Source organism: Diospyros lotus, chromosome 5 (genome assembly GCF_014633365.1).
Source record: "Diospyros lotus cultivar Yz01 chromosome 5, ASM1463336v1, whole genome shotgun sequence".
NCBI classification, from domain to species: Eukaryota; Viridiplantae; Streptophyta; class Magnoliopsida; order Ericales; family Ebenaceae; genus Diospyros; species Diospyros lotus.
This window is the reverse complement of record NC_068342.1, coordinates 29,702,681-29,723,266: the sequence shown is the minus strand read 5'-3', so window position 1 is coordinate 29,723,266 and position 20,586 is coordinate 29,702,681. Positions and strand designations below refer to the sequence as shown.

Below are 20,586 nucleotides of genomic sequence, written 5' to 3'. Positions count from 1 at the left end.
AAAAACTCATGTAAATCACGTAATACAATAAATAAACGCGTACTTAGATCCGTCAGGATTTTAAACCATAAGAGAATTTGTCAGTTGATGATAAAACACCCGAAATCTGATTTTTTCCCCTTTAACCTCAACCTTAATAATGGATATAAAATATAATTATAATTGTTATTCTGTATTAAGTAGGGAGATGATTAAATTCCTATTTATAATAATAAAAATAGTCTTTTATCAAGACTCTTTAGGGGTTATCTACATCTTCTAAATCAAATAAAATTTTAAAGTAATTAATTATCTTATTAAATATTTTAATTAACTCATAAGATTAATATTATTATATCTGATATTTAATTTAATTATTTTATCAAATAAGATTAACACTATTATATCTAATATTTAATTTAATTATTTTATCAAACAAATGTTATCATATTTAATAAAATAATTATTTTATAAAATATTAGCTAATTATTTCTGATTATTATATAAGCTACAAGATCATTCAGGAATATAGTTTTATAAGGGGAGGAGGAGGAGGATTAAAATTTCCATTGCCGAATTGACATATATGTCCCCACCATTTACACGTGGTAGAATGCCATTAGGGGGGTAGGAGAAATGGCTAGTCCCATTGGAATATGCGAGGCGATCCCCATTTTATTTTCTTTTGGTCGCTCGGACAAATCAATTCAAATCATGCGTTGGAGAGGAAATAGAAATACACGCGCAATTACGCAAATTCCATTCCGCCCTTGTTCTTCTCCTTTTTGACCTTTTTCTCGGAATTCTTTATAATATTCTTCCTCTCATTATTTGTTTAATTTGCTTCTCTCTCTCTCTCTCTCTCTCTCTCTCTCTCTCGCTTTACGTTTTCTCTGTATTGAATAATATATATATATATATATTTGTAGAATTTTGTTGTTCTTGTCGTACTGGGGAGGACCTCTGATCTTCTCTAGGTTTAGGGTTTTTGTGGCCCTTTTTGATCGATCTGTTCTTTTTCGTTTCCCGAGTTGATCTCTGGAATGGGTGCGGAAGGTGAGGCAGCCGAATCAAGCTTGGGCGTTGGCGGTGGCAAAGAAGTGGCTCTTAATATTCGATGCTCTAACGGATCGAAATTCTCAGTGCGGACCAGCCTTGATGCGACGATTGAGGGGTTTAAAGCTGTTATTGCGCAGAACTGTGACGTCCCGGCTGATCAGCAGAGGTTGATTTACAAGGGTCGGATCTTGAAGGACAACCAAACCCTAGCTAGCTACGGTGCGTTTTGACTATCTTCTTTATTTTGTTTTTGTTGGATTTTATTGCTTTTGCGATTGTTTGTAGAATGATATTTTCTTGCCGTTCACACGCGGTTGTGATTTTGACCTTAAGTTTTATCATCGGTTAAAATCCCGAGCTCAATAATCACTGGTAAATGGGGATTGACGTGGGGAGATTTGACCATTAAAACATTTTTCTTGTATTTATCGGATATTACGTGCTAGTGTTGTTCCAAACATACTGCATTGGATGGATGGAATCATGGAATCATATGTTCGTAAGAATGTTTGAGGATTTCTTTCTTTCTCTGTTTTTCTTGCTACGAAAATCTTTGAGGATTTCACGTAAATGTAATTCGTGCCATCGCTATCAAATAACTTGGAGACATGAAATTATGGAATTTTAAGCACCTGCTTTTTTGTCCCAACATAAATTCACTGGAAAGTCATATTTTATCCTAATCACAGAAATTTACACTGCATGTTGATTTGAAGGCCAGTATGTGAATATATATATGTTTATATAAATAGAATAAAGTTTGTTAGAATCTCGGGGAGGCTATCAAAGACATGGAATGAACATGTGCATGGGGACACAAATTATGAACTGAATGTGTTGTACCTGTGTTTTATCCAGTGATTACGTATCATTCAATTTTTACTTTCTGTTACTGATGTACTACATACAATGCAAATATGGAGGAGGTAAGAGGGAATGTATAGCTTAAATATCTTTCTTATGAATCTCCAATGAGTTCACAAGGAATTTTGGAACTGAGTTATGGTGTTACGTCATCATGTATATGGCCATGGAACTTGGAAGTTTTTCCTTTTGATTTTGTTTGAACTCTATTGCTTTCTTTGTGGAAGTGATGAATTGTGATGGTTGTGAATTATTAGTGCTACCTTGTGTGCATAGAATTTGTTGGAGGGCTTGATGCAAGGAAGTTTGTTGGATAATTTTGTTAGATCCCAGATCTGACAGAGAATTCTCAACTATTTAGAAGAGAATTTGGTGGGGAAAATGAGAGGGAGAAGGAAGAGAATTTGAGAATTGGGGAAGGAAGGATCGAGAGAGAGAGAGATCACATCACTTCAGTTGTATTGGATGATTTGAAAATAGGTTGGGTCAGATCTTATATATTGATCCATAGCAAGGAATGGGCGCCAAAAACGGTTACCCAATTCCAAGTACAACTTGTAATGCATACACAAGGTACAACTCCCTTATAGCTATAACTACCCTCAATGTAATAACCCACGGTCTAGGTACATGACAACTTCTTCCCCCCCCTAAAATATTTATTGTCTTTAAAAAATGCTAACTAAATTGGCAGAGCTGGGAAATTGTTTGAAAAGATCAAGTAAGTATTCCCAGGTATTGTTGTTAGGGTGTAAAGAGGACTACTTGACCAACACTTGGGTTATGGGAGCTCCGTGCTTGTAGATGATCTGTTTATCCAAAATGGCCGCTGGTGCTACTGCTTCTATTTCTTCATTGAAGTGAGGAGCAAGTGCCTGACTTGCCACATTGGCCTTGATAGACTTATTAAGTAGGGAGACATGGAATTGTCATGTACTACTACTGCCTAAAAATTGAATTTGTAATTTGGGGAAATAAGGGGGGAAAGGGTGTAACCAAATTGCACATGCTTCATGCAAGTTGGTGTGAGTTAGTTAGGCTGTTATGTTTTGGCCGGAACACTCCCATTTGATTGTGGGGAGATCAGTATAAATAAGGACTGATCTCACCCGATGAAAGGCATGAATGAGAATAGTTTCCTTCTGGAATTCTCTCCCTTTAACTCTCTCTCTCTCTCTTATCTTGTTATCATATTTTTTTTAATTCTCAGAATTCTTAAGGAATTATTGAGAATCCATTGTCAGATTTCTAAGCTTTGACAATTTGGTATCAAAGCCGATCCTAGCCAACTTCAATCGTGGTGAATTCAGGCAAATGGTGGAGGGGACGCGTATGAAGAACATGGAGATGCAGCTGCAACAATTTGGCTCTATAGTGGTGGATCTGCAGGCGAGGATGGATCAATTGGAGCTCGGATCCAATCGTAACCATGAGGCAATCATTTCCATCGATCGGAAGCTCGATGGAGTGATCACTCACATTCGAGAGGAGGTCACTTAGATCTGTGAAGAGGTGGGAATTCAGATCAGGGAGCAACTGCAAGGATTTATGGTCATGTTTGCACGACAACATTCGGTAAGGCTATCCCCTAATTTTCTTCCTAGAGAAAGGTTTGATTTGATTCTCCCTGGACAAGGGATGAGTCAGAAGAGGTCGGGAACCTCCGAAATTGGAGATGATCCGGTGGAAGTGGGAGAAAATGTAGTAGGAAGAAGGTAGGATGCATAACCACCCAGGGATTCCTATGCCAAAATTGGATATCCCCATGTTTGATGGAAACACCCCCAGATGGTAGATTAGAAGGTGTGAAAGAATGTTTGATTGGTATAGGGTTTCAGAGCAACATAGGGTGGTCCTGGTTGCGACCTACCATGCAGGAGATGATTGGTACTGGGGATGGTCCAAGGTGAAGGAGGGATGCTAGTGGGTTGAATTTGTAGAAGAATTGTGTGAGAGATTCAGGGACAGGGGAATGACTGATGTGGTGGAGGAATTCAGCAAGATCTGACAAGGGGGATTTGTGTTGGAATACCAATGTAGGTTTAAAGAGGTAAAAACACTGATGCTCAACCATAACTCGTATCTCACTGAGACTTATTTTGTCTCTAGTTTCATAAGTAGGTTGAATGAGGAGTTAAGGCCCATGGTGAAAGTACTGTAACCCAAAACTCTCAAGCATGTAACAAAGAATGCTAGGTTACATGAGTTGATAGTGGAAGCATTAATGAGGAAGCAAAGACTGATGAATAGGGGTGGAACACACAATGTGTTGACCCTTGTGGGGAATAACTAGGGAAGGGAAGCTATTAGAGGGGTGCAGGGAGTTAGGAGCTTACCTCTACTGACTCCTAAAACACAAGGGGATAGACTAATGGAGTAGAGGAGGTAGGTTGGACTATGCTGCAAGTGTGGGGATAGATATTTTCCCGGGCACCAGTGCAAGAAGCAATTGCTTCTATTGGAAGGGGAGGAGGAAAATGTTGAAGAGGAGGAGATGTTTGAGATTCTTGAAGAAGGGGAGGAAGATAATGGAGAAATCTTGTATCACACCCTTAGAGATGAGTTAGGGTATGAAAGGAAGATCGAGAATATTAAGAGAAGAACTTGGGGGAGAGATTAGTTGGGAGGGAGAGAACAACAAGAAGATGAGGGAGGAGATCACCGAGAGAGAGAGAGAGAGAGAGAGAGAGAGAGAGAGAGATAATATTCAATTCATGCTCATCTTGCCTTCTTCCTATAGCTGAGGCAATGTATATATAGCCTCACTTTAGCTACTAGACAAGGCTCTCTAACCACCTAAGCTACAAGACAAAAAGGGAAAAAATATCCCAACAAACTATTGCAATCCTATTTCAATGATGCTCTTCTATTGCTCCTAGAGTCATCACAATTCCCTCTGCCTTAAAACATTTCTTGTCCCCAAGAAATGTCAAACCTCCATAGCTTCCTATCTGCTTTTTTCCTTCTTTTTCACAGCTTGGATGGAGAAATTTTGAAAATTCTCTGTATGCGTAGCAAATTTGCAGTAGTTCTCATGTACACCTTGATTGGAACCCAACCAAAATCAATCACTCTTTGTTGGTCAAAGTGAACAACTGAAATTTTGCTGATTGTTGTCCTTAACGAATTTTTCCCACCACAGTTTCTTCAATGTGGGTTAGTGCATCATGTACAGAAGGTTGGCTAACTGTGACCCCAACTTCCTTTATATTGTTTGAATTTTCAGTCATAACCTCTTGATTCCATACAAATAATTCAGCAACTCTTTTTTCCTTGTATTTGTTGGAATATCCCTCTACATGAACTTCTTTTACATGAACTTCTTTTGCAAAAAGATCAAATGGTTTCTTTACATCTGCTACCCCAACAACCTCACTAGAGCTCATGTTCCTCCCACTATTGCCCCCACCGACTATGTTTCCCATTGAACCTATAATTTGAGATCCTGCATTTCCAAGAATTGGAGATACTCCCATTCTTGAAATAGCACCCCGGTTACCAATTGTAGCATAGGTTGGAAGACTCCCAGGAATAGAACCACCAACTCCATTTGTGCGACCAAGGCTTCCAACAACACTCATTCCACCTTTGTTTGTCACCTCTAAATGACCATGTGAGTTGCCGCGAGATATTTGAGAAAGGGTAATAGGGAGATTGTTTGAGGCAAAACGACCACTGGAGTCTTAGTCGCGAGCCAATCCCCTGCTTCTCCTTTAGATTCAAGCCAACACTCCATTCCTTGTGTGTCAGAATCAATTATGAGATTCAATGGCTGTGGATCATAGGCTCAGTTCAGCCTCTAAAGAAATGGTTCCAAATCTGCTGAATCTACTTCAGCGTTTGGAAGAGCTAGTCGTAATGGATTCTACGGCTGAAAATCTTTTGGTCCGATTCGACTGTAATTTCCGACCAACTTGAAGGAATCGATTCCTTACTCACTGCAATCTTAACGATTGGTCGAGGACCATCGATAGATGGTAGCTCCTTGAATTGGCCTGGGTTGCCGAAAATCGTGGCCTAGATTGTTGGAACTCAAATCACATAGGGATCGTCGATAGTTGTCGGACATTAGCATCCAAGGAACAGCTACCGCCCAATCACCGTCCAATAGCTTTGGAACCACCGGAATTAGCTTCTCTCTCCCTTAGGCCTGAATTCACCAACCCTGCTCGTTGAATAGTTAATAGGATTTGATGGAATTCTAGTGCTTTGCTTGGATCGTTTTTGGAAGTTGGCTTGTTCAATTGTTAGAACTCCTGATTTCGTTGAATTCACCAGGCCACTGGAATTGTCTGGGCTGAGTCGCCTTTTATGTAGTGACTTGGATCAAGCCTCTAGGGAACAACCGCCACAATTTGCCCTGATATGCTATGTGACTCTGTCTCGTTGGAATTAATAGAATCGCCTTTAGCCTCCTCGATCTAGGCCTTAATCACCGAAATTAATTTCATTGGTCTTCAACTCGAATCAAAACCACAACCAAGGATGGACTGCTTTGATACCAACTGCCACACCCTTAGAGATGAGCTAGGGTATGAAAGGAAGATTGAGAATATTAAGAGAAGAATTTGGGGGAGAGATCAGTTGGGAGCAGTGTTCTAAAACGCGCTAGGCGTTAGTCGGGCGCTAGGCTGAGGCCTAGCGCCTAGGTCGCCTAGGCAGGGCCTAGAAAAACTACTATTTTTTAAATTAAAATTCATATTATTCTAAATGTACATATAAATTAAAATTCATATTCTTCCAAATACACATATAAATTAAACAAAGATTATGAAATATTAATATAGATTATTAAATTTAGAGTTTAGACTTTGTGAAACACAATTTATAGGCATTAAAAATAATAGAATCAAATAAAGACATAATAACAAAATACAACAATAACAAAATATAACACTTGGTGGAGGAAGAACAACTCAACAAAATACAAGCAACAAATTACAACCAACAACAACAGCAAGCAGCTGCAACAAAAACACTCGGCGAAGGAAGAAGATCAAGAACCAGCAACGCAAGAGATGGTGGCGGCGTGCGAGCACGAGAGAGGCAACAGCAAGCAGCAACAACGCTGCTGCTGTTGCTGCTTACTACTTACCAGAGGAGGCGTAGGGTGAGTGAGGAAGATGCGCGAGCAAGCATGAGAGAGGCGACAGCATGCGAGCACGAGACGGCGGCGACAACAACTCTACAATTGCAAGAGATGGTGGCTGCGTGCGAGCACGAGAGAGGCGACGATGACGGTGACTCGCAACAGATTGTCGGTGGCGGTGCGCGCGAGAGAGAATGAGAAATCGACGAGAGAGAAGGGGTAACGGGTAAGGGGAAACAAAACCCTAAGGTGGCCGATTTGGCCATAATCGGCCAAGCGGTTACGCGGCTAGGCGTCCGCTTTAGCCGTCTAGGCGTTGCCTGGTACTGATTAGCCGGGCTGGCGCCTAAGGTGGCCGATTTGGCCATAATCGCGGCGGCCAACGGCCGCCTAGCGCCTTGGCTTCGCCTAGGCCGCGTTTTAGTTCACTAGTTGGGAGGGAGAGAACAACAAGAAGATGAGGGAGGAGATCACCGAGCGAGAGAGAGAGAGAGAGAGAGAGAGAGAGAGAGAGAGAGAGAATATTCAATTCATTCTCATCCTACCTTCTTCCTACAACTGAGGCAATATATATATATATAGCCTCACTTTAGCTACCAGACAAGGCTCTCTAACCACCTAAGCTACAAGACAAAAAAGGAAAAAAATATCCTAACAAACTATTGCAACCCTATTACAATGATGCCCTTCTATTGCTCCTAGGGTCATAACATCTCCTTTCCTGCTTTGAGGGGGTTGGCCAATAATAAAATCATTAAGGTGTCATGGACCACTCCTAAATTCCCTAACTACCCTTAATTTCCTGTTGTATAAGCTAGTTTAGGATAGTAACTAACCGCACATGTAGCAGTAGTTATAGGGCAGGAGTAATAAAGAGTGGGAAGCTCATTTCATATTCAAATTGTAAGTGATCAGTATAAAAGGTTGATCGCTCACGGCAAACCCATGAATAGATTGATTCCAAATTCAAACACTCTCGTTCTCTCTAAAGTTCTCTTTCCCTCCCTCAAAATTCTCTCTCTCCCCCTCTTCGTCAATTCTCTCCCGCGTGAATTCTCTAAGAACTGAGAAGTTCACCGCTACCAGGCTGCTCCTGACAATTTGGTATCAGAGCGATCCAGGCCAATTTAGCTGCGGACTGATTTGGATATGGCAGACGGCACAAGGATGAAGAACATGGAGGCGCAATTACACCAATTCGGATCCACGGTCTCGGACTTGCAGGCACGAGTAGATCAACTCGAATTAGGATCAAATCGTAACCACGAGGCGATCGTTTCCATTGACTGCAAACTGGATGGGGCGGTCAATCAGATCAGGGAAGAGGTAGGAACATAAATCCGTGAGCAGCTTCAAGGATTCATGGTAATGTTTGCACGACAACAATCGGTAAGTCTCTCTCTAGATTTTCCTTCTCGGGATAGGGTGGATTCGATTCTTCCTATCTACGGAATGAGCCAGAGGAGGCCGGTAGCCTTGAAGGTTGGGGAGGAGCCAGGGGATATAGGAGATTACGCGATCGGCCGGAGGGTAGTAGGAACTGGTACCCTTGGGCATTCGGGAATACCAATGCCAAAATTGAATATCCCCATGTTTGATGGGAATACACCGCGTTGGTGGATTAGGCGATGTGAGAGAGCCTTCGAGTGGTTTGGGATTCCGAAGGACCAGAAGGTAACCATGGCTGCGGCCTACCTAAACGATGCCGGGGATGATTGGTACCAAGGATGGGCGAAGACAAAGGAAGAGTGTCACTGGGCAGAGTTTGCAACAGAACTCTGCGAGCGGTTTGGAGAAAGGGGAATGACTGACGTGGTTCGAATTTAACAAGATTAGGCAAAGTGGATCGGTGGTCGAGTACCAAAGGAGGTTTGAAGAGTTGAAGGCATTGATGCTTAACCATAATCCTTACCTCATGGAGGCTTATTTTGTCTCTAGTTTTATCAGCGGTCTAAATGAAGAATTGAAGCCTATGGTTAAGGTGCAACAGCCCCAGACTCTTAAGCATGCTATTGATAGTGCCCAATTGCATGAGTTTGCAGTGGAGGCGCTTATGAAGAAGCAACGGTTGGCGAGTAGGGGAGGAACACACAATGTGTTAACTCCCATTGGAAGTGCTCCGATCAGAGACAATTGGAAGGGAATACAAGGAATGCGAAATTCACTTCCACCCAGCCCCCATAGCTCAAGGGGAGAAACTGATAGAGCAGAGGAGACAAGCCAACCTCTGCTATAAGTGCGGGGATAGGTACTTTCCAGGCCATCAATGTCGGAAACAACTGCTGTTGTTGGAAGGAGAGGAGGAGTGCTTGGAAGAAGAAGAAGAAGTACTGGAGGCTCAGGAAGAAGGAGAGGAAGACAGTGGTGAGATTTCGCTGCATGCCCTGAGGGGTTTAGCTAATAACAAGATTATTAAAGTGGAAGGAAGAGTGGGGGATTGCAAGCTTATGATTCTCATAGACAGTGGAAGCACCCACAACTTTATAAATGAAGGAACAACTAAGAGACTAAAGTGTTCATTAATTAACACTCAGCCGTTTGCAGTAACTGCAGCTAATGGAAGTAAAGTGGTTAGCCAATCAGCTTGTGCAGGTTTTTGCTGGACTATACAAGGGAAAGCTTTGAGACAGATCTTAGGCTGCTCAAATTGGGAGGCTGTGATATAGTCTTGAGAGTGAACTGGATGAAGCATGTGAGTCCTATATGTTTCGATTTTAATAAGATGGAAGTCACTTTTGAGAAGGATGGGAGAAGATTGACGCTAGTGGGAAGCAAGGAGGTGGGCATGTGTAAAATGATCATAGACAAATTATTCAAATGCAGAATGGGCAGGGTGACTCAGCTTTTTTCTATCCAAGTGGTAGAAGGAGGAGAAGAGGAGCCCAAAGAGCAAGGTGATCTGATGGTGGTGGTAAGCAGCCCGCATCCAACTACTTAGGAGGTAAGGCAACTTGACTCATTAGATTTACTGTTGGTTGAATATGAGAATCTGTTTAAGGAGCCCACCACCCTACCTCCATCCCGAAACCATGACCACACCATTAACCTTAAACCCTAATCCGAACCTTGCAATTCTCGAGCCTATCGTTGCCCCCCAGCCCAGAAAACAAAAATAGAGAAAATGATCAAAGAAATGCTACAAAATTCTCTAGTCCAGCCTAGCCATAGCCCCTTCACGTCCTTGGTGGTGTTGGTTAAAAAAAAAGATGGTTCGTGGTGTTTTTGTGTGGATTATTGACAACTAAACGCCATGATTGTCAAAGACAAATTTCCCATTCCACTTATTGAGGATCTTTTGGATGAATTGAAGGGGGCCACTATTTTTTCTAAACTAGACCTTCGAGCTGGCTATCATCAGATTAGAATGAAGCCCAAACGATACCCATAAAACTGCCTTTCGTACCCATCAAGGCCATTACAAATTTTTGGTAATGTCCTCTGGCCTCACCAATGCACCAGCTACATTCCAATCCTTAATGAACCAAATCTTAGAACCGCACCTTCGCACCTTTATGCTTGTGTTTTTTGATGATATATTGGTATATAGCCGAGACTTTAACCAACACATTACACACCTAAGGGCTACTTTTGAGATCCTTAGAGTCAACCAATTGTATATTAAAAAGTCGAAGTGTTCATTTGCACAAAAACAAGTAGAATATCTGGGGTATGTTATTTCTGGAGATGGGGTCGACACTGATCCCAACAAAGTGGCAGCTATGCAAGAGTGGCTAAGACTTGCAAATCTTAAGTCCTTAAGGGGCTTCCTCGAGTTAACAGGTTACTACTGACGATTTGTGAAAGGGTACAGTATAATAAGTCGACCACTAACTCAATTGTTAAAGAAAGATGCATTCAAGTGGGGGCTGAAAGCTGAGGCAGTGTTTGAGTAGCTGAAGAAGGCCATGAGTGAGGCACCCGTGTTGGAATTGTCGGATTTCAACAAAGCGTTTGTGGTTGAAACGGATGCTTGTGATAATGGGGTAGGGGCGGTACTGATGCAAGAGGGAAGGCCCATAGCATTCCTCAGCCAAGCTTTATCCCCACAACATGAAGGGCTAAGTATTTACGAAAAGGAGTTTGTGGCAATCTTATTAGCAGTGGAAAAATGGAGACACTACTTGGAAGGAGGTCAGTTTGTGATCAAAATTGACCATCAAAGCCTCAAATACTTGTTGCAGCAAAGACTTCACACACAATTACAGAAAAAGGGTATGGCTAAATTGATGGGGCTTGATTATACCATACAATATAAAAAATGGAAAGACAATATAGTGGCAGACGCTCTATCACGCTGTATGGAGGAGGGTGAGACCACTGCCATGTTAGCAGCCATACCAGAATGGTATCAAGAAGTGGCAAGTAGCTATGAGCTTGATGAATTGATGAAAATGATATTGGAGCACCTACATCAAGGTCAAGCAACTTTTCTTCTGGCTGAAGTTGAAGGAAACAGTGGTTCAGTTCGTTATGGGGTGTGATGCTTGCAAACGGTGCAAATACGAAACAGTGGCCACACCAGGACTCCTACAACCTTTAGAAATTCCAGGTCAAGCATGGGAGAGCCTATCCATGGACTTTGTGGAAGGGCTCCCCAAGTCTGAAGGAAAGAACTACATAATGGTAGTGGTTGATCGGTTCACAAAATTTGCCCATTTCATAGTGCTATCCCACCCTTACACTACCCAAGAGGTCGCTAGAGTATTCTTGGACTAGGTTATTAAGTTGCACGGGGTTCCAAAGACCATTATTTCTGATCGTGACAAGGTATTTACTAGCTTGTTCTGGTAGGCTCTCTAGAAGAATATGGGGACCAAACTTAGCATGTCATCAGCCTACCATCCTCAAACGGATGGACAGACGGAAATGGTTAACCAATGTTTGGAAAATTACGTGAGGTGCCTCAATTTTGAACTGCCGAAGTAGTGGTACAAGTGGCTGGCTTTAGTCTAGTGGTGGTATAATTCTAGCTACCACATCTCCATACGAAGATCACCATTTGAAGCTCTTTTTGGATATAAACCCCCCTTTCTACTAGTGCCCCCTGAGTCTGTTAAAGTAGCAGCGGTAGATGACTACCTTCAGCAGTGACAAGAAATTCTTCAACAGTTAAAAAAAGACTTAGCTATGGCAAGAAACCGAATGAAGCAACAAGCTGACAAAGGGCAAAGCGAGAGGGAGTTTTCGGTAGGAGAGCCAGTGTACATAAAGTTGAGACCGATGTAGGTGCGGGCGGTGACTGGAGAGCCCACTACTAAATTGAGCCCAAGGTACTATGGTCCATTCGCTATAACAACAAAGTTGGGAAAGGTTGCTTACTAGTTCCAACTACCGGAGGGATCTCTCATTCATCCGGTCTTTCACGTATCATTGCTCAAGAGAGGTGTGGACAACCAGCCTACTAGTTCCTACCTACCTACCAGGAGTCCAGGTCCAGAATTACCAAAGGAACCAGAAGCTATCTTGGACAAAAGAGTAATCCACAAACACGGGATTGCCCTAATGCAAGTGTTAGTTAAATGGAGCCAGCTGCCTAATGAGACAACACTTGGGAATACCTTCCAGAACTTCTCAAACAGTTTCCGAGCGCTGCAAGTCTACTCTATATTTCTTGAGAACAAGAAATTTTTCAAGGGGAGGGTAATTTGTCACGGACCACTCCTAAATTCCCTAACTACCCTTAATTTCATGTTGTAAAAGCTAGTTTAGGAGAGTAACTAACTGCACATGTAGCGATAGTTATAGGGCGGGAGTAATAAAGAGGGGGAAGCTCCTTTCATATTCAAATTGTAAGTGATCAGTATAAAAGGCTGATCGCTCACGACAAACGCATGAATAGATTGATTCCAAATTCACACACTCTCATTCTCTCTAAAGTTCTCTTTCCCTCCCTCAAAATTCTTTCTCTCTCTCCCTCTCCGTCAATTCTCTACCGCATGAATTCTCTAAGAACTGAGAAGTTCACCCCTACCAGGCTGCACTTGACATAAGGTTGAAGGAAAGGTGGAGGAGAGTAGACTGATGATTCTCATTGATAGTGGGAACACCCACAATTTCTTAGACGAAGGAATTGCCAAGAGGTTGAAGTGCTCCCTAATCAACACTCAACCCCTCACGGTAATCGTGGCAAATGGGAACAAGGTAGTGAGCATATCAACTTGTGTAAGCTTCTGTTGGGAGATGCAGGGGGAGGCCTTTCAGATAGATCTCAGGCTGCTCAAATTGGGGGTTTGCGATGTGGTTTTGGGGGTGGATTGGATGAAACATGTGAGTCCTATATGCTTCGATTTTAATAGGATGGAGGTGACATTTGAGAAGGAGGGAGAGAATGACCCTTGTGGACAACAAAGAAGTGAGAATGTGTGAGATGATTACAGGGAAATGCCTATAAAAGATCATCAAGCAGAAGAAGATGACTCAGGTGGCCCAACTCTTCTCTATCCAAGCATTGGAAGAAGAGGAGGATTAGAAGGCAAGGAGTGAGTTGGTGTTGGTTGTCAGTAGCCAACCTCAGAAGCATTGGGTAGTAAACCAACTTGACCTATTCAATATACTTTTAGTTCAATATGAGGATCTTTTCAGGAAACCTACAGCCTTACCCCCTCGCAAATAGGGGTGAGCAAAAGTTCGGGTAAACTGAACTAACCGAATTGAACTGACAAATTCGATCGGTTCGGTTCGATTTTGCAGAAGGAGCGGTTCGGTTCGGTTCGGTTTAGTTATCCCTTTTCCTAAAAATCGGTTATTCAGTTCGGTTCAGTTATTTTGGTAAAAATAACCAAAAAATCGAACCGAATCGTGTAGCAATAACCCCCCACCCGAACTGGACTGTGCACCCCCCCATGCGGGCGCGACACCCCATGTGTTTGTCTACTGTCTTCTCTTCGCCCCTCTCTCTCTCTCTCTCTCTATTTCATCCTTTCTTCTCTTTGAGTCTTTATAGATCAGGCACTGGTCAGCTGCACTACCTCATCTCTTCGTCCCTTTTCTGTCCCTCCACCATCCCTCGCCGTCGTCGATGGTGAAGACGAAGATGAAGGCTCTTCAAGGCTTCGTAGATCAGGCACTGGTCGGCAACATTGCCTCATCTCTTCGTCCCTTCTCTCTTCCTCCACCATCCCTTGCCGTTGCCGATGGCGAAGATGAAGACGAACATGAAGATGACGTCGATGGTTTTTCGGTAAGTTTTTCGGGTACTTCTCTTTTACATTCAAAGTTTGAAACCTAGATCTATTAAAATCCAACCATTAGATGCTTTTGATTTTTGGGTATGTGGGTCACCGGGGTTGGGGGAATCCAATGATCAGTTCCAATCATCGGAATCACCGGCCGACGGCAACAGCCAAGGCTGAACTAATGTTGGGTCTCTTGGTTATGTTATGATTAGGAGCTCTTTTGACAACTCAATCAATGTTTCCTGATGCCAATTCTCTCAACTCCTCACTCGAAATCAATCCAACCAACATAAACAATAAACAGAAAACAAGAACAGAATTTAAATGAATGAAAACCAGAAAACAATCAAACCTCAAACCAAATAGTAGGCGCAAGATATATCCTGGTTTAGATTGCTTAAAGCGACCCTACATCTAGCCTTCAAACACCCCAAGTGCAGTCTTGATTTATTTAGAAACCGATCAGAACAATAGTGCTTCCTTGGTCGAGTACACCCACATTATTCTCTTCAAGATTACAAAGCTATATTCTAATCACACAACCTTTCTCTCAGAGAATACACAAACACTCGACAAAAACAGAAAATGAGAACACTCTGCATCAATTGCTACCCCTTTCCCTCTATTTATAATAGTGGGCGGATATCCCAATGAAGACTTTAAAATATTTATTGTTTAACCCCTCCAACTATCACTAATTACAATTTGGGTTACAACTTCTATCTAAAATCTTCAATGACCCTCAAAACACACTGCTATAACTGATCTTATTAACCTATACTCTAGACAACATTTTAACAAATCTCCACCATTGTGTTGAGTATACTTTAACCTTCATCCATCAAAGCCTTGGCCTTCCAATAGATGAACTTGTCCTGCTCTTGTTTAAATTATGTTCTTTATTATTTGTTTGTGTTGTGGTGTGTTGATCGGTGAGTTGAGAGTGATTGAGAGTGTGTTGGGTGGTATTTGATTGGTTTCTTGAGAGGATTAAAGGTTGCCAGTGCTCTCAATTTATAACAGGTTATTTTGTGTTCTAGTTTAGTTTTCGGTTTGGTTTGGTTATCACGGTTTAGGTTTCGATTAGTTCAGTTTATTGGGGTTAGTCGGTCAGTTCGGTTTGGTTCATGATTTTCGGTTGGGTCGGTTCGGTTATAACCGATTGCACACCCCTACTCCCAGAACCCACGATCACTCCATTAGCCTAAAACCCAATTTTGAGCCTTTCAATGGCAGAGCCTATCGATACCCCCCAGTCCATAAAATAGAAATAGAGATGATGGTCAAAGAAATGCTACAACACTCTCTATTTCAACCCAGCCACAGTCCCTTTGCATCCCCAGTGTTATTAGTGAAAAAGAAAGACAGAACATGATGTTTCTGTGTGGATTATTGCTAGTTAAACGCCATGACAATCAAAGATAAATTCCTAATTCCTCTCATTGAGGACCTCTTAGATGAATATAGGAATGCCACCATTTTTTCCAAACTTGACCTAAGAGCAAGCTATCACCAGATTAGAATGATGTTAAAGGTTTGCCTCGAGTAAGTCTTGGATTCGGGTGAACAGTCAAAGTGTCAAGCGGCTAAATTAGATAGGCGGTTTTATTCCAATTGTAATTTCATATTAGTTTTTCGGGGGGGGGGGGGGGGGGAACCCATTAATATCTAAAACCGGTTATATTGTATAGATATATCCGCCCATTTAGTCTAAAAATAAGGGGTAGAGGGTGGTCGTTTGGCACATAATATACAGTGAGTGCAATTTTGTACGTTTGAGAGAAAAGGCTAGAGAGTTTGATAGTCCTTTGTAATCTCATGTGAGAGTTCAAGATTGTACTCGGGTAGAATTCTGTTGTATGGATCATTTTCTAATAAGAGAAAGGCTGCTGTTTAGGGTGTTTGAAGGTTGGATGTAGGATCATTCTAAGGAATGATCTGAACTAGGATAAAGATTGGTGTCTTCTTGTGGTTTGATTTACATTGCTGCCTATTTTCATATCTGTCTTGTTATTGTTGAATTCTGTTCTATCTATTCAATTCGCGAGTGTGTGTGATTGAGTGTTTTCTAAATCTGTCTAAGAAAGAATTCCAGTGCTCCCCGGTTTAACAAATGAGCCCACAAGACATACCAAAAACTGCATTTCGAACCCACCAAGGCCATTACGAGTTCCTAGTTATGCCTTTTGGCCTTACCATCGCTCTAGCTACTTTTTAGTTCCTAATGAACCAAAATTTTGAGCCACATCTAAGAAATTTTATCCTTGTATTCTTTGATGATATACTGGTGTATAGCCACACTTTTGACCAACACCTAACACACCTAAATGTTACCTTTGAGATCCTCAAAGTCAACCAATTGTATATTAAGAGGTCAAAGTGCTTATTTGCTCAAAGACAGGTGGAGTACCTAGGGTACATCTTTTCTGGCCAAGGGGTTAGTACATACCCTAAGAAGGTGGCAGCTATGTAGTTGACAGTCGTGGCCAAGGCCTACCACCCTCAAAGCCTTAAGGGGATTCTTAGGCTTAACAGGGTACTATAGGAGATTCGTGAGGAATTATGGAGTCATAAGTAGGCCACTAACACAATTGCTGAAGAAGGAAGGGTTCAAACGAGGGCCACAAGTTGAGGCAGCCTTTGAACAGTTGAAGTAGGCCATGAGTGAAGCCTCGATATTGGGATTTCTGGACTTCAACAAGACTTTTGTGATAGAAACTAATGTGTGTGACATTGGAGTTGGGGTTGTTTTAATGCAGGAAGGTAGACCTATAGCCTCCTAAGTCAGGCATTGGCTCCTAGGCATGCAGGGTTGAGCATATATGTGAAAGAATTTGTAGATGTGCTAATGACAGTAGAAAAGTGGAGACACTAATGTTAAAGTGTTTTGCTAAGATTAGTCTTATGGCTTAGCAGTCAAAAAGAATATGAGGAAGGAAGCAATTAAAGGTCAGTTTCTAGAAGAGATTAGGTGTTATGTAACGGTAACTGCCATATAAGGTAACTACCGGTTAGTTAGTTTTCTATATCTGTTTCCTTGTATTTCTTGCCCCTATGTTCTATAAATAGAGGGCCGGGGTGTTCTTTTCTTTCCACAAATTTCATTGTATCTTGAAGTGAGCGTTGTGTGAGAGAAAAGACTAGTGGTTAGCCTTTGTAATCTCGGTGAGAATAGCTCGGTTTATAGAGCTGTGAGTGCAATGCAATTGTAACCCTTTTACATTCAAGATAGTGGAAGCCTGAAGCCTTGACAGTCTGGATGTAGGATCTACCTATTCAAGGTGATTTGAAACATGATAAAACCCGGTGTTCTTTGTGTGTTTGTGTTGTTTCTCTGTTCTATCCTATTTTTGTTTGTTATGTGAGGATTCTTATGTCATTTCTTGAGGGTTGAGTGCTAGTGTGTGAAGCGGGAAGTGGATCAACAACTACCTTGAAGGGGGCCAATTTGTGATCAAGATCGACTACCAAAGTTTGAAGTTTCTATTACAACATAAACTTCACACTCAACTACAGAAGGGAGGGATGGCTAAATTGATGGGCCTTGATTATACCATACATTATAAGAAAGGGAGGGAAAATGTGGTGGCGGATGCCTTATCTAGATGTCAAGAAAAGGGGGAGACAACAACCATTACTGCATTGATACCGGGTTGGTACCAAGAGGTGGTTAGCAACTATGACTCAGATAAGAGTAGATTAAGGGACTTTTGGAGTAGTTGGTTTTGGATCCTACCAACAAAAAGGGGTATACATTGAAGAATGGAGTGCTCAGGTATAAGGGTAGGATAGTAATTGGAGACTGCCAAGCTGTTAAGGAGAAGATACTCTAGACCCTAGACAAATCCCTATTAGGAGGACATTCAGGGATTCAAAACACATACCACAAGGTGAGACAACTTTTCTTTTGGCCCAAATTGAAAGAAGCAGTGGTTTGATTTGTGATGCCTTGTGACACTTGCAAGAGGTGCAAGTATGAAACAATGGCCACCCTTGGGTTGTTGCAACCCCTAGACATTTTCAGACAAGCTTGGGAGAGTGTGTCCATGGATTTTATTGAAGGCTGCCCAGGTCAGAAGGTAAGGATTGTATACTTGTGGTGGTTGATAGGTTTACGAAGTTTGCTCACTTCCTAAGCCTATCTCATCCTTACACCATCCAGGAAGTTGCTAGGGTGTTCCTTGACCAGGTCATCAAGTTGCATGGGTTTCTTAGAACTATTATTTCTGATCGGGATGAGGTGTTCACCAGCCTCTTCTGGCAAACACTACTGAAGTCTATCGGGTCAAAGCTTAGCATGTCATCCACTTACCATCCTCAAATTGATGGGCAGGTGGAGAGAGTCAATTAGTGCTTGGGAAACTATCTAAGATGTCTAAGTTTCTAGTAGCCTAAGGTTTGGCATAAGTGGTTGGTTTAGCCAGTGGTGGCACAACTCCAGCCACCACAGCTCCATCAAGATGTCACCTTTTGAAGCATTGTTTGGGTACAAGCCCCTTCTACTACTAGTGACCCAAGAGTTCACCAATGTGGTGGTAGTAGATGCCCACCTCTTCCTCCAGCAAAGACAGGAGGTTCTCTAGCAGCTCAAACGAGATTTGGCTACAACCCAAAACAAAATGAAGCAATAGGTAGACAAGGGTAGGAGTGAGAGAATTTGTAGTGGGAGAAGAAGTTTACTTGAAGATAAGACCCTCACAGGTCATGGCACTGACAACAAAGCAAGTTACCATGCTAAGTTTGAGGTACTATGGGCCTTTTCCCATCATAGCTGAATTGGGTAAGGTGGCCTATAAGCTTCAATTGTCGGAGAATTTTCAAATTCATCTCAAATTCATCTGGTATTTCATGTGTGTCTATTGAAGAAGTATGTGGGAGGTCAGGCAGTAAGTCCTAGCTTACCTATAGGTAATTGGAGCAGTGAACCTGAGGTAGAATCAGCAGCTATCTTAGATAAAAGGGTCATCTACCAACAGGGAGCTCCCATAATCCAGGTGCTGGTGAAATGGACCCATCTTCACATAGACGATAATACCTGGGAGTACCTTTTGGATTTGCTCAGCTGGCAGCTAGCATACTTTGTATTTTTTGAGGACAAGAAATTCCTCAAGGGGAGGGCAATTATCATGTACCGCCTAAAAATTGAATTTGTAATTTGGGAAATAAGGGGGGAAAGGGTGTAACCAAAGTGCACATGGTTGGTGCAAGTTGGCATGAGTTAGTTAGGTTGTTATGTTTTAGCGAGAACACTCCTATTTGATTGTGGGGAGATCAGTATAAATAAGGATTGATCTCACCTGATAAAAGGCATGAATGAGAATAGTTTCCTTCTGGAAATCTCTCCCTCCAACTCTCTGTTCTCTCTCTCTTTTCTCTCTTATCTCCCTATCATATCTTCCCTAATTCTCAGAATTCTTAAGGAATTCTTGAGAATCCATTGGTAGATCTCTAAGCTCTGACTGGAACACTGGGTGAATTTGAGTTCCCTTAGGTAGTTGTAGCTTGTAGGCCACCCTATCTTTGCAAGGACGGGGTAAGGCCCATAGAATTTTGGGCTCAGCTTAGAGATTGGTTGACAAGAGAGGGCTTTCAGGTGGGGGTGGCTTAGTTTGAAGTATACTTCATATCCCACTTCAAACTCCCTCTCACTCTGCTTCTTGTTTGTAATTTGTTTCGTCCGATTTTGAGCATTGGTCAACTTCTTCTTCAATGTTTGCCATATATGTTGCCTGGGCTGTAAGTAGGCATCAACTGTTGCTATTGTAGTAGGTCCCCCAATAGCTGGTAATAGGGATGTCTTGTAGCCATATAGAGCTTCGAATGGTGTTATTTTGATTGAATTGTGGTGGCTGGAATTGTACCACCATTGGGTTAGTGACAACCATTTATGCCATCTTAGGTGGCAAGAAATAGAAGCACTGTAGGTGTGTTTCGAGACACTGATTAACCTGTTTGAATTGGCCATTTGTCTCCAGATGATAGGCAGTGGATGTGTGTAGTTTAGTGCCCAAAGACCATAGTAATTCTTTCCAAAATAAGCTGGTGAACACCTTATCTCGATTTGATACTAGTGATTGAGGTACCCCGTGCAACTTGACTATGTTGTCCAAAAAAAGCTTGGTCGCTTCTTGTGATATAAAGGGATGGGATAGCCTTAGGAAGTGGCTAAACTTGGTAAATCGATCCGCTACCACTAGAGTACAGTCTCTCCCTTTTGACTTGGGCAGTCCTTCTATAAAGCCCTTGGCTTGCTGAAATTCGGTAATCCCAACATCGGAACGTCACTCGTCGCCTTCTTATGTTGTTCAAATGCCTCCTCAGCCCTTGCATCCCATCTTTTTTCAAAAATTCAGCCAGGGGTTTGCTGATCACCCTATAGTTCTTCACGGACCTTCTATAATAACCAGTTAGCCCAAAAAA

The 20,586-nt window shown here is 42.0% G+C and overlaps 1 protein-coding gene across 3 annotated transcripts in view; it reads left to right on the top strand.

Annotated features, from left to right (window-relative positions):
- The first annotated feature begins 699 nt into the window (after positions 1 to 699).
- LOC127801036 (ubiquitin domain-containing protein DSK2a-like) overlaps positions 700 to 20,586 on the top strand; it is a 39,457-nt gene continuing 19,570 nt past the window's right edge. For 2 of the 3 annotated variants that reach the window (XM_052335830.1, XM_052335829.1), the window contains exon 1: positions 700 to 1,257. In XM_052335830.1, coding sequence (XP_052191790.1) covers positions 1,023 to 1,257 — 235 coding nt within the window. In that variant the 5' untranslated portion in view covers positions 700 to 1,022. The remainder of the gene's footprint in view (positions 1,258 to 20,586) is intronic. The other variant, XM_052335828.1, reaches the window with a different exon arrangement.